Source organism: Myotis daubentonii, chromosome 3, assembly GCF_963259705.1.
Source record: "Myotis daubentonii chromosome 3, mMyoDau2.1, whole genome shotgun sequence".
NCBI classification, from domain to species: domain Eukaryota; kingdom Metazoa; phylum Chordata; class Mammalia; order Chiroptera; family Vespertilionidae; genus Myotis; species Myotis daubentonii.
The window spans coordinates 33138904-33158007 of NC_081842.1; the positions used below are offsets into that span (position 1 = coordinate 33138904).

The following is a 19104-nucleotide window of genomic DNA, read 5'->3' on the forward strand; positions in this document are numbered from 1 at the left end:
CAAGCAATAATTACAGACAGATTAGGCATTGCTAAATTAAAGAATGTACCTAGGACGTACCTCCCCTCAAGGCACTGTACACCTTTCCTTTCTGAGCTTTCTCTCTGTTTCCCTGTACTGCATTTTCTCTTGGATTTCTTTTTGTTGTTGTTTGTTTGTTTCTGAGATCTTGGCATTGTGGTTTAATAGAACACAAGATTAGTGGGAGGAAACATGAGCCCAGGTGGGTCTCTGCATTCAACTCCCGTGTAATTTTTAGGAATATTGTTAAGTTATTTACTTGGGTGGTGTTTCACTTCTTTGCTTACTTGATCATTGTTGGTCTCCCTCCCTTTTAGCATTTAAGTTCCACAAGGTCAGGGATCCTAAGTGTTCTGTTCATCACTGGATCTCCAGTTTCTTTAAAGGTGCGCAGCACATAATAGGCAATTATCAAAATGTTACTGGCTGGCTGGAGTCATTGTTATCTTGTGGAGGGAGGAGCAGAAAGGAAAGGGTTGGAGGATGTCTAATCTAAAATTAGATAATTCTCCTCTATTATCCCTTAAAAAAGAGACCAAGTCAGAACATAAGTTTCCATAAGCAACCGTTACCAACAGTGTAGTACAACACATTCCTTTGGTATTTGGCATTCTATCCACTGCAATGCTATTCTTCACTTGGAAAAGTGATAGTTGACTTTCAAAATAACATTGAGACAGTATCGCATCTAGAAATGACTTCTGAATCATTAGTTAGGATTAAATTGTGCCCATAATATTTGATTTTATTGCACAGTTAGTATAGTCTGCCTTTTTAAATTAGTAACATATTTGTCCTATGAAACAACTTTTCATAGAAAAACACCTTTGCCTAACCTATTGCGTACAAAACTTTATGAAGGCTAAGTGGATTTTATCTTTCTACACATTCTTTAGAACCCATCACTTACTTTACTATGTGATAAATATGATCCGACTATCATCAGCATGAATTCTTTTTAAAAAAAATATATATTTTATTGATTTTTTTACAGAGAGGAAGGGAGAGGGATAGAGAGTTAGAAACATTGATGAGAGAGAAACATCAATCAGCTGCCTCTTGCACACCCCCTACTGGGGATGTGTCTGCAACCAAGGTACATGCCCTTGACCAGAATCGAACCTGGGACCCTTGCGTCCGCAGACCGACACTCTATCCACTGAGCCAAACCAGTCAGGGTGTCAGCATGAATTCTTGATCCTTTCTTGGCCTATGGAACCCATTGGAAGACTGGTGAAACATTTTTAAATGTAAAATATAAAATTCATAGATAGGATCAAGAACAATCTACTTATGTTTCTATGTGAGGGTGCTTGAGAAGCTGGACTGAAATCACCTCCGATTGGCCATCTCTTCTGTGCTGATCGTGTCGAGGTGCCGGAGTACAGAAACAGTTACTACCCACAGGTTCCTCCTAGTGATAGCTTTATCAATATCTTCATAAAGCAAACCATCAGATCTTTACTTACTGTTTGTTTTCTGACAGTGTGTTCTTTAAAACAGCATTTCCATTTGGTCTGTAATAATTGGCCCATTTTATTGCCTGAAACTCTGTGGAGGTAACTTCTCACCTGTCTGGTATTCTTATGTGCCACACAGATAATGAGGAAAATTAGGTTTGATTTTCGATCTTCAAATGTGCTACTTTTTTTTTAATTTTAAAAAATATTTTTATTGATTTCAGAGAAGAGAGAGAGAGAGAGATAGAAACATCAATGATGAGAGAATCTCTGATTGGCTGCCTCCTGCACGCCCCTCTCCCCCCCGCCCCCCACACACACACACTGGGGATTTAGCCCACAATCTGGGCATGTGCCCTCACCGGGAATCCAACCGTGACCTCCTGATTCATAGGTCGATGCTCAACCACTGAGCAACACCAGCTGGGCTAAATGGGCTTCTTTTTTTTACTTAGGTTGGTGAGATACAATAAAATCTGATACTTAGCTGACCTTAGGTTACTCAGTTACTTAATTGATCCTAAAATTCTTCATCTAGAATTTAGGACTATGATGTCACCCATGTTAGAAGATCTGAGCGTTATGCATTAAGTTATGTGCCAAGCATTTTATAAACTAGTAGAGGCCTAGTGCACGAAATTCGTGCACTGGGGGTTGGGGGTCCCTCAGACCAGCCTGCCCCCTCTCACAGTCTAGGAGCCCTCAGGGGATGTCTGCACTCTGGCCACAGGGGCTCAGAGCAGGCACCCTGTGTGTGTGTGTGTGTGTGTGTGTGTGTGTGTGTATGTATGTGTGTCCGCTGAAGGCCTGCCCCCAGCCACATCGGAGGCTTGGAGCAGGCGCCCCTCTGTGTTGATCTCTCAGGCTTGGGGCCGCACCTACGTGTTGTTCTCTCAGGCTTGGAGCTGCGCCCGGCCCCTCCTTTGAGCTGGTCATGACCATTAGGGAGTCCGAACCTCATTTGCATATTACTTAGATAGATAGATAGATAGATAGATAGATAGATAGATAGATAGATAGATATAGATATAGATATAGATATAGATATAGATATAGATATAGATATAGATATAGATTACATGATATACAAACCACAGGAGTTGTTGTTATGGCTTTAATTGTTACACCAAGTTTATCAGTTTGCCATTTTCCTTTGGCCTCTGCCCAGTGCTGTATTTCTGCTTGGGAGAGGAGCTGCTTGACTCAGCAGTGTCTTAAGGAGCTCAGTTCTGTTTAAAACAGCGGTCTCTCCCTTCCCATGGTATCCTCAAGTTGGGGTAGCTGGGGTGTGCTATGACAGCTGTTTGTAAGCTGTGTCTCTTAACCTTGCCTGGCTTCTTTCTTAGTTTGGAAGGTCTTAATAAATTGCTGCCACTGTCCCCTCACCTATAGCATCACCTGAAGTAGTTGGATTAAAGAGATACCACAGAGGATATACTTGTTTCCATCATCCTCTCCAGACCTCAGTGGGTTTAGTTTTAAATAATTGGGTAGCCATCTGGAAAAAGACAAGTGGTCCAGTAATGTACTAAAAGATTTTTAATTTATATATGCCCTAGTTGCTCTCCTTTTTCCAGATTATAGATTCCCGTAAGTGTAAGTAGCTTAGCTTGTTTCTGTGTATATGAAAGTGTTGGCACATATAAAGGAAACAGAGGGGGGATTGCCATTTATGGGGGTATCCCCTTATACAGTCGCCTCCCGAGCAAGCCTATCAGTAAGGGCCGTATCAGTGCCTCCAGCTTGTGATCCCTGTACAGCAGTCTGGCTTGGATTTGTTATCTGGATCTAACCATCCCCCCTCAGTTTATTCTTTAGCCATTTCCTGGAATTGGCATGAGAGTTAAAAATTAAGCACCATAGAAAATTTAAGATTTTTAGATATAGATGAGTGTGTAGGTAAAATTTGGGGGGAATTTTTGTTTAGTCATGAATCACCTTGTTATTTAAAACCATAGGCTTGGTTACCTACATAGCAGATGAATTTTTTTGATTAACCATTGGCAAGAACTGTTTGAGAAAAGGAATTCAGAATTTAAAAAAAATTCTTAATTTAAAAATAAAATTTTTAAAATTGATATCTATTCTCAATCTGTAAATGCTCTACAGACTAATCCTTTATATTATGTAAAGAACTTTTAGAAACCTAGAAATATCAACAATAATGTATTTTTCCATTTGGCTACAAAAATACCATGTTGTATGGCAAAAGGAACTGGTCTTAAGCCTAAAGGGTTTATTGTCTCAGGACATTAATGATAATGAAACATTGGAATATTATTTCATCAGTGTTAGCCATTACAGATATGAAGAGAAAATGACATTGAGATATATGTTTGGTATTTTCATCCACAGATGTAAGCATGCAATTTGAAAGGACAGAAAAGTCAGATTTGGAAAGACATTCAATTCGTCCACCATTTTTAAGTCAATTAACTTCATCAGTAAAATAGAAGGATCACTTGCTTCTCTCTAACTCTGGTTGCTCTTTGAATGCTCTTTTTATTCCAATTTCGCTTCTCCTAATGGTGCTTATGTGATGGTGGTGGGAGTATTTTCCATAGTAACGAAAAGGGGATGGGCCAGGGAAGATAACATCCTCATGTTTCAAATTTCTACTCTCCATGAACAATTAATTTGCTTTTCCTCTATTATATTGTTCACTGTTCAGGGTGAGGCAAAAGTGAGTTTACAGTTGTATGTGAAACACAGGTTATTATTTATAATTTATTGTTGTATTATTTTCCATATGAATAACTATAAACCTACTTTTGCCCCACCCTGGATTAGAAAATGCAGAGTGAAGGGTTGTACAAAGAGAGGAAAAGTGAGAACTAACACCTTTGTACTCCTGGTTTTCAGTGTCTTTTTTCCCCCCAGCGTCTTTCTTGTGAAATAAAATATTAAAATAATTTAAATAGTAATATTAAATGATACTTAATATTTAAAACATTTAAAATACAAGTCAGGCATGACACATCTGCAGGTAACTAGGTTTAGATTATTTGAAATTTTGGAGAAGTATGTCAGATATTTACCTGAGTTATGGGGGGAAATTTTGATAATGAATATGTTAAATAGCTCTTGGTAGATAGACATCAAATCTAAGAAGATAAATTTATTTGTTGTTGTTTGCTTTTTCATTCATTTGTTCACTTAGCCATCCTTTCTTGAAAGCCGCCTGTGTGCACAGGTGCCCTTGAGAGATCTGTAATTCACACTGCAGGACCCAGATGCTGATGGAGGGGTGAGCACCAGTGGGGCTGGGAGAAGCCTGGACTCTGCCTGCCCACGGGTCCATGCAGCTGTTTGCATTGCCCAGCCTTTTGTTGTGTGCTCAGTTTCAGCTGATAGCTTTTCCTTCCCCGAATGGCCTAGGAGCCCACTTCAAGTATGTTCGCAGCAGTTAGGAATGGAGCTTGAGCCTGACCTTCACAGACTCATTTGGTCCCCGTTTTCAGTGTGCAGGTGGCTCCCTCAGTGTTCTTTGGCCCCTCTGCCAGCCGGCTGCCAGGCCTTGCATACAGAGGCATGTGTGTCCCCAGTCTGCTCTGCCTCCTCCTGGCTCATCTCTGGCCCTCTGGGGCAGCCTTTCAAATTTTTCTGTTGCGTCCTGCCTTTCAAGCTCTTTTTTTGATTCTTGTCATTTGCAGCCCAGAAGTAGAAGACAGAGCTTTAGGAACTGAGGAGTTTATTAAAATTCCTGTGGAGCATTTCAGTTCAGTAAGGAGGACTAGCTTCCTCCTCTGTCAGTTATGAGAAAAGACACTCAGACTCTAAGTGTTGTTAAGAGATACATTTTAATTCTTGGACTCAAAATCGTCCTCTTTATCCCCTGGTAGCTCTCTGACCTTGGGTGAGTTAGCTTAACTTCCCTGGACTTTATTCCTCTAACCTCCCAACTGGGGATAGCTGTGTATTCCTCCCAGGATTGCTGGGAGGAATTAATGAAGTACTAATATTAATAGGAGTAATTACTAGGTAAGATTTTTCTGTTATGTATCAGTCACTGGACTTTAGCACATGTTAATATGTTGCCTTTTTTCAGTAGATGGTATTAAAGCAGAGCGGCAGGCATTTAGTAAATATTGAATCCTTCACATCTCTTAATAACCCAGCTATCCTATTTCTCACAGTTCATTGTTTACATATTTATTTCTTAGCATACCTATCTTGTGTATAATTCTCCACATAATAAAAGCTTTAGAGTACAGACCAGAAAGAAACTCTGGTTCTGCCGCTGAACTAGTACATTTTAACCATGTTGTTCCTTGGTCGCCTTCCTGTCCAACAGGGTTGCTAATATCTAATTCTCCAGGAGACCAATTAGTAACCCATGTCCAACAGCTGGCAGACAGTAGGCACTGGCTGTGAGTTTCTTCCTTACCTGTCTCTCCATGATGCCCCCTCTTGCTGTTGCTTCCAAGTTTTTCCATTTTGTTTTAATGGTTCTCTTGATTATACGTCTAAAAACACCCATGCAAATAAGATCAACGTTTAACTCTTTGTGCCTTATTCTCTAGCCTCTCATCCTGTGTCTAGGGCTCTGTGTAGCAGGAAGACTAGGCACATAGAAGTTTCTCAGTAAATACTTCTGGAGCAGAATCCAAAGACGTGATAAAGGAGCAAACTAGCTTCCATCAGGCGGACTTTCTTCCTTAGCCGGAGGCAGGTGGCTGGGCATTTGTTCATGGTGGATAAATGCATTACTTCTTGTAGAGGGTGTTTTTAAGCAAACAAGGCTGGTGGTAGGACTTTAGAGGACAGTTGGGAGGCCCTGATAGGAGGTGTATTAGTTTGTAGTGCTACCATAATGAGGTGCCCACAGACTGGGTGGCTTAAACAACAGAAATTATTTCCTCATAATTCTGGAGACTACAAGTTTGGTTTCTTCTAAGATCTCTCTTCTTGGCTTGTATATGGTCATCTTTCTTTGGCATCTTTACACAGTCTTCTTCCTGTGTATCTCTAGCCTAATTTACACATCTTTTACGGACGTCATATTGGATTAAGCCCCACCCATATGACCTCATTTTATCAAAATTGCATTACTTTAAAGGCCCTATTTCCAAATATAGTCACATGCTGAGGCACAGAGAGTTGGGATTTCAATACATAAATTAGTTTGGGGAAGGGAGGACATAATTCAGCCCATAACAGGTGGTATCCTGAGAACCTAGCACAGTGATCTTTTCCAAGGGTCTGTGCTCTGGAGAAGATATGTGAGTGGTCATTCTGTTGAGTCACAGAGCTAGGAAAATAGTCTAGTCTAGTCAGTGGTCAGCAAACTGCGGTTCGCGAGCCACATGCAGCTCTTTGGCCCCTTGAGTGTGGCTCTTCCACAAAATACCACGTGCGGGTGCGCACGTACAGTGCAATTGAAACTTTGTGGGCCATGCGCAGAACTTGGTATTTTGTGGAAGAGCCACATTCAAGGGGCCAAAGAGCCGCATGTGGCTCGCGAGCTGCGGTTTGCCAACCACTGGTCTAGATGAAGAATACTTTGTTTTTAATTTCAGAAAAGACAGTACTTTGTTTTGATTTCTGAACAACACTTAAGACTTAGTCTAATTTTTCTCTTTATATTATTCTTAGGCTATATAAATAAATATTACTGTTTAAGACCTATTTTTCCCCCTCACTTGAATATCCAGTGTTTAGCTCATAGTATGTGTCAGGAAACAGTTGTTGAATTGAATGCAGGTGATTTGTCTGCCTCTGGACATTGTCACAATTTCATTCATCCCAAGAGGAAATGAGTCTGTCTTTTCCATGGTTATTTGAAAAGACTGAAGGCACATTTTATTGTCTGAAGATTTTTGGACTGAACTCATTCTGATTTCTAAATTCTGCTACAGTGATATATTTCTTTATGAACCTTTTTTAAAAAAATAACAAAGAATGCTATTGCCACTATTTCTTGAGTTGAGTATTATTTTGTGCATTATTATTGTTCCTCAGACTTCTTTATTCTTTGGGGAACATAGGCATAATTTTCTTAGACATAGATCAGAATTGAATTTGGTAATTAAATATGTTGTAATTTGTATTATGGAAGAACAATAAGCAAAATAATTAGCATATATTTTGGGGTTTTGTTTCTGATTATTTCAGAATTAATATTTCATTTTCTTAAAAATATTTTTAGTGATAAAGTTGGCCTTGATTAGTAAGGGTGTAAGTGTTGGATTATACATGTACTAGTAAATAGATGTCTTTCACAAATACCACAGAATAACTTAAAATAATTAAAAATGGGGCTGTGAAACCATTTTCATATATGTAGGCAATTTGTAGTTTAAGAAAAGGACTTCGTTTCCTAACTGGAAACCTTTTTTTGGCGAAAGATAATTTATACTTTAGACCTATTAATATTTTTAAGTAGTGGAAATACTTATTCTTACAAAATATTAAAATAAAAAGATGTTTCAGCTCTTTATCTTTTATTTTTATTCCTTTCCCTTAATTAATATTTTTAACTCTGTTGGTGCTATTTACCCAACTTTTTATTTTTATTGATTTATTTTTATTGATTTTAGAGAGGAAAGGAGAGGGAGGATCAGAAACATCAGTGATGAGAGAGAATCATTGATCGGCTGCCTCCTAAATGCTCCCTACTGGGGATCAAGCCCGAAACCCAGGCGTGTGCCCTTGGCTGGAATCGAACCTGGAACCTCAGTCCACAGGCCGATGCTGTATCCACTGAGCAAACCAGCTAGGGCTACTCAACTTTTTTAAAAAATACTTTAATGCCAAAAATCATATGATAAAATGATTAAAATAATTTCTTTTCATTATAACTGCCTTTGTTTATAAACTCAGAGTTGTTCTTCATATTTAGTGAGAACCCTGTTCTTGTTTTACTACATTTCTCACGTCCGTGTGACCATTTTACCCATTGACATTTTGCAGAGCCTGAAATAATGAAGATTGTGTCTAGAAAACAACTACTTTGCTTCTGTGGACCTCCCAGTGTCTACCACAGGATTGCTCCATGAAAGAGGACTATCTGGAATATTCCTTTTCTCTTAATAGCCAGGCAGAGTGGGGAAACAGAAGACACTATAGAATGATGCATGTTTATATTAGATGGTTAGAAAAATCCATATTTATACTAAGTTATACAAGGTGTGCTACTAAAACTATTCATAGAAGATGTGCTTTGATGATAGTTATTAGCACATGCATTCGAATTTCCAATATCATGGTTTAAGCATGATTTCACATCCACCTATAAATTGGCAGTCACGCATTCATAAATGAGGTTAATGTGATTAGCTTGCCAAAGTCCAGAAAAGTTACATTTATTAACGAATACATATGTTTTGAGCTATAGTAGGAATATGACTCGGAATCTTAATTTAAAGGAGTTAATAATATTGCTTTGTTAAGGAACTTTTAACATAGTAGTTAATTCTGATACTGTTATGGTAATTGATTCATTAATAAACATAAAGATTTTTGTTTTCTTAATATAAAGATTAATTACTATTAATTCAAACTAAACCTATCTTGTACACTAAAGTATAGACTAAAATGGATAAACTTGCCATTTTAAATTCGGCAGTATTTTTTTAAAACAAAACTTAGTATAAATTTTATCAGAATGCTTTGGATTACCATTAAGTCATTTTATTTTACCTATAATCAGCCTCCTGAGGTGTAATGAGATATGTATTTCAATTACAAGTTTAATTTTCAGTGTTGGGGTCTTTTTTAAAAATAAAAAATAGCACTGCTTGCTTTGTGAGTCCCTGAATGTCTTAAGTACTTCATTAGACCAGCTGGTCTCTTTGGCAGCCTAGTCTTGGCTTCCAAGTTTACTCTTAAGCCCTCATTGCCTCCTTCCACTGCCTTGTCTGATGGGCCATTGTCCAGCTCGCCCAGTCCTATCAGTTCTTTGAGGCTAGTGAAGCCCTTCTGGTTCTGTCATTCAATGCTCTTTTCTGTATTACACAGGTTTTTCCCTTTTGATTATGGTATCTGTTATGTTAGTTGTTTCTTATCTTGTGTCTCAACAAAATTGTTTGCTCTTAGAGCAGGTAGCATGAAGTTGGCCACAGAGGCAATAAATATTGGTATAGTTCGGCTTTAGTTAATTACCTTCCTTGTGTAAATTTAAAAGCATTTGGAGAAAGCATGGATCTAATGTTGATTGGCACTCACTCTCCTCATAGCAGGTCCTGCCTCGTTGTGTCTTCCTTCATAACACTCATTACCTCACCAGGATATAAGCAGAGGTGTCCGATTTGATTTGGGATTAGTCCGGGTTTTCATTGGTTGGAATCCCCTCATTTCATTTACACCCTTGGTCCCAGATTAAATGACCTTTTGGCACTGTTATGGTTTCTGAAATTATGTTTCCTTTTTTCCCACTAAAGCCTCTATGGTGATGGAACTGTGCATGCTAAAGTAGGAATGGGTTCAAGTGTTCTCAGAAAGCTCAGCCCTGTAAAGCATACTATATACCCCAGAAAGTCTCTTCTTTCTGGAAAAATCACTGACCTGGTAGTTATATTTAAAGTCATTTCTAAAATTAACTTAAGCACATATTAAATTCACTTGTTTTGGATGAAGTCTTGTTTATGAGACAAACAAGATTGATCATCAAGCTCTTGATCATTCCAAAAAATCTTCTGTAATCAGAATGAGGTGGTTGATGAAAATTTCATAAATTGTAATGGTTAAATGTTATTACTTCTAAAACTCACTTAACTGGTTGGATTATAGAACCAAAATTTAATGGGTACTAATTTTTCCTCCTATGGAGGGCAGAAAATTAAAATTAAGGGGGAAGTACTAACTATTGTGTATGTTCACAAGATATTAGCTAACGATACATACTACACTCTTTTTGCTGTTTTCTTTAGGTGATTGAAGACAATACTGGAGTCCGCCGGGTGGTGGTCACACCCCAGTCTCCTGAGTGTTACCCCCCAAGCTACCCCTCAGCCATGTCTCCAACCCATCACCTACCCCCCTACTTGGCTCACCACCCACATTATATGCAAAACTCCCACACGGCTTACTACCCACCTGTTACCGGACCTGGAGATATGCCGCCTCAGTTCTTTCCTCAGCATCATCTTCCCCCTACATTATATGAGCAAGGTGAGTAGGTTATTGCTGGCCCTGACAGCTGTTGAAACTGATTGCAACACGTAAGTAGCTTAAGAGAGCCAGTGAGGCCTTTGTTTCTTCCATAATAAGTATGGTAGAAGAGGGACTATCTGATGTATAAACGCATGGGAAATTCCTAGCTTCCTTTGTCCTGAATTGTTTTGCAAAAATTACTTTATGGGTTGCAGCTCTTTCTTTCTTTACATTTTCTAAATTCTGCCTCACTATCCCACCCCACAAAGAACAGGGACTGGGATAGCCAGTTGCTATTTTAGAAAAGAGGCAGTGATGTGTCAGACGTTCCGGTGCCCTGTTAACATATTTTTATGTGCGAGTGACTTGGGCCACCGCAGCACATTAGCTCCTAGACATCTATATAATCTAGTAATAGCAGGGAAGTTCATAAGTGTTTTGTGTCCCATTTCCAATGAGAGAAGACTGTGAGGTCTCAGTAACCTTTGAGTTTCCTGGATGCTCTGTGTTGCAACATTGGCAGAACTCAGAATCTCCTCGCTGTTGATGGGGTCCTCCTGAACCCTGTTTTAGTTTCAGAATAGCCATTAGCACAGCCACAGTTTCACTGGTTGTTAGGCAGAAACTTACCTTGAAATGAAAAGGAGTCTCAGAGATACCAACATTATGTCTTTTTAATTTTAGCCTTGGTATTAGTTTAGTCTAAAGCTCTTTTCTATCAGAGTGTACACTAAGAATCCAGATTAAATGAGGGTAAAAATTAGACTTTAACGTTTGCAAAGTGATATTCTTGAGTCAGAATATAAATATAAGCATTTCATTACTTCAAACATTTATTATGTTGGTTCAGATAAATTTTATGAGAAATACCTGTTACACTATAGAGTTTTGGAGCAAATTACTACCTCATTTTCTCTTATCAGTTATAAATATATATTTTCTCCTGTATGTTCATCTCACATTGTAACTTTTTTTTTATTAACAAAAGAAAAATTTGAGATAGGTATTTCAAGGGAAACCTTCTGTTATAACTTAGGGATAGAATTAGTTTGGTAATTTTTTTTTTTTTTTTTTTAGTAGTTAGAAGTAAATTTAGTATAATTCAGAAGAATCAGGTGCTACCATGACAGTGTATGGAGAGATGATAGCGAAAGATGAAATTAACACTTTAATTTCATAGAGGTGTCAATAACTTCCTATCAGTAGTGACAGAGCACCCCAAAATATCAGATGAGTGGGCATATTCCATGAAAATATTTGGATAAAAACTGAAAAAGATTCAGTTTCTTAAACTATTCAGTGCTTTGACACACTATACATTAAGTATTTGAGTGTTTGTCGAGTTTTCTGGTTAGGTCTGAGCTCAATGACACTGTGAAAAGCCTTGGCTATGGACCCATAGCTTGATGAAGAGTAGTCTGTTAGTAGGAGGCCACATAGTTATTATGTTGTAAATAATGTACTTTGCAATTTTAGACAACAGAATTTAAATCATTAGAATTAAGCAATATAAATATTGTGTGTTAATTTCATAGGGTATTTTGGTTTAATTTCATTAAACTAGCACAGAGTAAGAATGTGCAAATAACAGTGCCTTTATTGATTTTAAATTAAAGAAAACAGTAAAACAAAATCCCTTTGCATTAATAAAAAAAATCCATATGAATATATTCTTATCTTAGTTCTCAATATTTATACCTAAAAGAAATTTAAACATTTAATTTCCCAAACTATAAGAGCTTAAAAATTGTTTGACATATTTTAAAAGATTAATATATTAGTGCCCAAGTTAAAGCATTGTGATATTTAAAATATTTATTATCCTTTTTGTATATTTGAACATAATTTATTTGGGCATTTGCTTTTTTAATAGTGTTGTATTTGTTTTTTTACATTCTCTGGTAAAAACAGGTTATCTTATGAATATTTGCTTTATTTATTTTTTCCTTCTAATCCTCACGCAAAGATTTTTTTCACTGATTTTCAGAAAAAGTTGGGGAAAAACAGGAGAGAGAGAGAGGGAGAGAGAGAGAGAGAGAGAGAGAGAGAGAGAACTGAGAGAGACACATCAAACCTGAAACCCAGGTACATACACTTGACTGGGAATCAAACCTTCTAACCTGTGGTGCACAGGCCTATGCTCTTAACTATTGAGAAACATGGGCCAGGGCATGAATGTTTGCTTTTTAAAGGTCTTCCTTAAGTTTTGTGAAGAGAAAGAAAGTGAAAAGTGGAAACATCAGTTGTTAACTAGGGTGGCCATACAGTCCTGGTATGCCTGGAACAGGATTGGGTTAGGTCTTGCATGTAGGGCCCTTTTTTCATATCCTGTCTAATAAAAGAGAAACATGGTAATTGGCGTACGACCGCTACCCTTGCCATTGGCAAACCAGCGAGATATGCAAATTAACTGCCAGCCAAGATGGCGGCCGGCAGCCAGGCAGCTTGAAACTAACATGAGGCTTGCTTGCTTCAGTGACGGAGGACTCCAACGTTCCCCGCCTGCCTTGCCGGCCTCTGAGCCTGCAGTTTAAGAAACATTGTAACAAATATAGAAGCTAAACAAAACCCCAGAAACCTGCTTTCAGCGAGCCCGGGATCTCAGAGCTGGAGTTGATACAGAGTTTCGATTATAGAACCGAAACAAACCAGATACCTACTTCCAGGAGCGGAGGCCTAAGAGCTGGAGCCTCAGAACTAAAGCTGGCCCAGAATAAAAAAAAGAAAAGAAAAAAAGGAGCGGTTGGGAGCTTCCGTCACCCCCCAGCCTGAAAACAGCCCTCAGCCCCTCACCCAGACTGGCCAGGCACCCCAGCGGGGACCCCCCACCCTGAAGGGTGTGTGACCAGCTGCAAACAGCCATCATCCCCTCACCCAGGCTGGCCAGGGACCCCAGTGGGGACCCCCACCCTGATCCAGGACACCCTTCAGGGCAAACCAGCCGGCCCCCACATGTGCACCCGGCCTCTATCCTACATAGTAAAAGGGTAATATGCCTCCCAGCACCGGGATCAGCGTGACAGGGGGCAGCGCCCAAACCCCTTGATTGGCCCTGCGGCTCTGTGTGTGACAGGGGGTGGGGCCACAACTTCCCTATCGGTCTTGCTCTGTTCGTGACAGGGGAAGGCGCCCCAACCCTCTGATCAGCCCTGCTCTGTGCCTGATAAGGGGGAGCTCCCCAACCCCCTGATCGCCCTGCGGCTCTATGTGACAGGGTGCGGCGCCCCAACCCCCCCACCCCCCACGGGCCCTGCTCTGTGTGTGACAGGGTAGAGCCATAACCTCCCCATCGGCCCTGCCCTGAGTGAGACAGTGGCGTCGCCCCAACCCCCTGATCGGCCCTGCTCTGTGGGTGATAGAGGGCGACACCCCAACTGCCCCCCACGGGCCCTGCTCTGTGTGTGACGGGGTAGAGCCATAACCTCCCCATCAGCCCTGCCCTGAGTGTGACACGGTGCAGCACCCCCACCCCCTGATCCGCCCTGCTCTGTGTGTGACAGGGGGCGGTGCCCCAACTCCCCTATCGGCCCTACTCTGTAAGTGACAGGGGGGAGCTCCCCAACCCCCCTCCATGGGCCCTGCTCTGTGTGTGACAGGGGGAGCTCCTCAACCCCCTGATGGGCCCTGCTCTGTGCCTGACGGGGGCAGCGCCCCAACCCCCTGATTGGCCCTGCTCTGTGCATGACAGGGGGTGGCGCCGCAACCTCCCCATCGACCCTGCCTTGAGTGTGACAGGGGGCGGTACCCCAACCCCCCAATCGGCCCTACCCTGAGCGTGACTGAGGATGGCATCACAACCTCCCAATCTGCCCTGCTCTGTGCATGACATGGGCGGTGCCCCAACTCCCCAATCGGCCCTGCTCTGAGCCTGACCAGGGGCTGCACCTAGGGATTGGGCCTGCCCTCTGCCACCCGGGAGCAGGCCTAAGCCAGCAGGTCGTTATCTCCCGAGGGGTCCCAGACTGCAAGAGGGCACAGGCTGGGCTGAGGGACCCCCCATTCCCCCCGAGTGCACAAATTTTTGTGCACCGGGCCTCTAGTAAACATATATAAGGACCCAATCTATACTGTGTTTTGCATTTTAAATAATATCTGAATATTGCTTTTAATTTATTTAAATTTAATATATCCCCCTTCTGCTCTGATCATGAGATTATTTTGCAGGCTCCCATTTTCTTTAGAGCCACTTAAAAATATGCATAGTTAAGCCAGCTTAACATTCTACTAGTCAGTTTGTCTTGCCTCCTGATTACTTCCACATAGGAGTTTGAGACCACAACCAAACATATTCTATTTGACACCAAGTTGAAGGGATGGCTTATGTTCACCCTTGCAATATCTTCTTGAATATTGTCCCTGATTCTGTGAGCTTTGACTCTTTTTAATAGAAATTTCTCATCTCATCATTTTAGTAGGTTTTATTCAAATTTTGGCTATTTTAGAAGCCACAAATTACTCCTTTTATTCTGGGTGCTGTATACTTTCCAATGGAAAGCTATTCTGTCTACAAAGGTAACTATATTTTTAAGTATCTTGATTCTAAGTACACATTTAGGGGGTATTTTATTTTTTCTAACTTTTTATATATTGCAACAGCTGAAAAAATATTTTGACAGGCAAAATCAAATTTATAAATTCAATCAGAATAGGAGCTTTTTTTTTGTTGGACACTAATTTTGTCTTCTTTAGTATAAAAGTGTCTGGAACATGTCTGAACACACAGTGTAGTAATTAAAGATTAATTATTCCTAGCCCAACTGGTGTGGCTCAGTGGTTGAACATCAACCTATGAACCAGGAGGTCATGGTTTGATTCCCGGTCAGGGCACATGCCTGGTTTGAAGGCTCAGTCCCCAGTGTGGGGCATGCAGGAGGCAGCTGATCAATGATTCTCTCTCATCACTGATGTTACTATCTCTCTCTCCCTCTCCCTTCCTTTCTGAAATCAATAAAAATACTTTTGTAAAGATTAATTAATCTTTGATTGATCAGAAACAAATGGGACTATTATAAGCATGTATAACATGTATATTATTTTCTTAAAAGTATTTTAATACTGTATTTAGTAATATTAAAAAAGCTTGTTAACAGTCAGGTTATTTAACCATTTAATAATTTATTACTAAAACATAGACTGAGCTGTTATTTGTCATAATCATCCATTTTAGAAATTATACCACTCTATGGAATGTCAAGTTACATTACCCGGGAAGACCAGTACATCAAGCCTCCACACAAAAAACTGAAAGACCGCCAAATCGACCGCCAGAATCGCCTCAACAGCCCACCCTCTTCTATCTACAAAAGCAATTGCACAACCGTGTACAATGGCTATGGGAAAGGCCACAGCAGTGGAGGCAGTGGAGGTGGAGGTGGTGGCAGTGGTGGTGGGCCGGGAATTAAGAAAACGGAGCGCCGAGCAAGAAGCAGTCCAAAGTCGAATGATTCAGACTTGCAAGGTAATGTGCAGAAATGTTTGCCCCGAGGAGAGAATTACTGAGATGGGGTCATCCTAAAAGAAACATATTTTACATAAGCACATTATATTATGGTGGTTGGTCTTTCTACTAGGAATTTTTGGGTAGACTTCTGATCTTATTTTAGGACAATATAGCATCATCTCTCTTTTATTAACACTTCATGGGAAAATACTATTTTTTGGTTATATGTGCCAAGTACTACTTAATCTCAGTAACAAGTATCTGAAAGTGTCTTTACATTAGCCTTTTTCATTTGTGTCACTCTAAGTAGATAGATGTGGAAGAGATCCAAAGTAAAACAATATTTCTAAGACAGAGGGATAGTTTAAATCTCAAAATAATTATACATCATAAAACCAGGTGTAATTCTGTGCTGTACTGAAATCTATCATTGTGTAAGAGGAATATATTTCTGTTTAGTTTCAGGTATGAGTTATTGTGTAACGCTACCTTTGGCATCCTGAATGAACTATTCACAGACTAAGAATGAGATGCAAGAATCAGGGTCACCACATATTGTAGAGAGACATCCACTCAAAAGGGCCTATGTTTTTTTGCAGATTAATCTTGTAGGTATAGATCAGTTAATTTGGGAAAGAACTTATATATGTTTTAAATTCAGTTTTTGGGTAAGATTTAGAGAAAACCTATTTTGATGCCACAGGAGTTAAAAACAGGCTTTTTGAAGGAGGTAACTTTTTTTAAATCCTCACCCAAGGACATGTTTATTGATTTGAGAGAGAGAGGGTGAGAGAGAAAGAAAGAAATAGAGGAACATCGATGTGAGAGAGAAACATCGATCCACTGCCTCCCATATGCTCCCTGACCAGGGATTGAAACCGCATCCTTAGGTATGTGCCCTGATCCGGATTTGAACCTACAATCTTTTTGGTGTATGGGATGATGCTCCAACCAACTGAGCCTCCTGTCTGGGGCAAGAAGGTAACATTTTGATAAGCTAGGTGAGTTTACAGATTTAAACAAAGGCATGAATAACTGTAAAAGACTGGATAAGAACTGATTATTATACTCATTAAATATGCCCTTTCTTTATTGGACCATAATCAGGGAGAAACAAGATGGTGTATGTGAGAATCTGTGTGTGAATGAAAAAGATGGAGGTTATGTATGTTTGATTGTGTAAGGAAGACTGGACTGTCAGAGCAGAGGAAAACGGTAAAACCAGACGTTGGCATCAACATTGGCCCCCATATTGATTGTATGAGTGAATTGTAGCATAAATAAGAGGAATAGTAAGATAACAGTGAACTGTGAACAGTCATTTCTCTGCGTGAAAGGTATTATAGGTTCTTTTAATTTTGGCTTTATTTTTAATTCTCCAAGTTTTATGAATTATTCTTATAATTATTATTAAGCATTTCCCCCCAAAATTTCTTATATTTATTTATTTATTTTTAATTTTGTATTGATTAAGGTATTACAAATTATTATATTTATTAAACAAAACACAAATAAGTATATAAAAGAGACCCAAGGTTCAAGAGGCCTTTAAATAGATCTTAAGGCAAAGCCCTATATTTGCCATATAGAATAATTTTTCATGAAATAATACTGTCATTTCTAAGTTTGAAATTATTTTATTACCTTAGACATAGACTAAAATTCATACACAAAAAATTAGAAATGTTTTCCTAAGGAGAATTTCAGTCCACAGGAAAGAAAGAATGTATAAGCTATCTTCAGAGAGCTTATGAGGTTTGATCTACCTTGATTAGTTGATTTATTCTATAATAACTTTTGTTCTGTCTTACACCAAAAGAGATTTAAGGAAGATGACATAGATACATATAGAGGCTTATTTCATTAAGGACCTGTGAGGTTTACATGTTGGATAAAAAATAAGTATCCAATTACCCAAATGCATTGAAAACGTATGTCCTGACAAAAATCTGCACACAAATGTTTATAGCAACTTTATTCATAATTGCTAAAACTTGGAAGCACCAAGATGTCCTTTAGTAAGTGAATGGATAAGTAAGGTGTGGTACATCCAGACAACGGAGTATTACTTAGCGCTAAAAAGAAATGAACTGTCAAGCCATGAAAAGACATGGAGGCACCTTAAATGCATATTACTAAGTAAAAGAAGCCAAATTGAGAAGTCTCTGTACTGTATGATTCCAACTATATGATATGCAAAATTATGAAGACAGTTTTTTAGATTCCACATATAGTAAGTGAAATACGGTATTTGTTTTTCTCTGTCTGGCTTATTTCACTTAGCATAATATCCTCTAGGTCCATTCAAATGGCAAGGTTTCATTCTTTCGAAGGGCTGAATAATATTCCATTCTGTATATGTATCAAATCTTCTTTATCCATTCATCTATGAATGGATACTTTGGTTGCTTCTATATCAATAAAAACAGTCACAGGCATGTAAAGTACAGCATAGGGAATACAGTCAATAATATTTGTAATTACCATGTATGGTGTTAGATGGGTACTAGACTTACTGGGGTGATTATTTAATAAGTTATATAAATGTCTAATCACTATTTTATACACCAGAAACTAATATAATACTGTATATCAACTACAATTGAGAATAATATTTTAAAAAACTATGGAAACAGTAAACAGATTCATAGTTTCTAGGAGTTAGGAAGAAAGGAAGAATGACAAGGTGGAGCACTGAGGATTTTTAGGGCAGCAAAAGGACTCTGTGTACTATAATGGTGAATGCGTGTCATTATACATTTGTCAAAACCCATATAATGTATAACACCAAGAGCTCCATATACCCTAATGTGAACTATGGACTTTGGGTGATGGTGATGTATCAATGTAGGTTCATCAGTTGTAACAAGTGTGTACCACTGTGTGTGAGATATTGATAGGTGGGACAGGCTCTATGAATGTGGAGACAGTGCATATATGGATGGGCACACTCTATACCTTCTGCTCAATTTTACTGTGAACCTAAAACTGCTCTAAAAAGCAGTCCATTAAATAAATATCTGAGGAAACTGAGGACAAATAAGATGAAGACAGTAAGTTTGTACATAAAAGAATCCTATAGAATTGCTT

At 39.2% G+C, this 19104-nt stretch overlaps 1 protein-coding gene across 8 annotated transcripts in view; it reads left to right on the forward strand.

Moving 5' to 3' along the window:
* FNDC3B (fibronectin type III domain containing 3B) overlaps window positions 1-19104 on the forward strand; it is a 340205-nt gene that overhangs the window by 188516 nt on the left and 132585 nt on the right. For all 8 annotated transcript variants that reach the window (XM_059687039.1, XM_059687047.1, XM_059687040.1 and 5 more), the window contains 2 exons: window positions 10352-10592; window positions 15742-16032. In XM_059687039.1, coding sequence (XP_059543022.1) covers window positions 10352-10592; window positions 15742-16032 — 532 coding nt within the window. The remainder of the gene's footprint in view (window positions 1-10351; window positions 10593-15741; window positions 16033-19104) is intronic.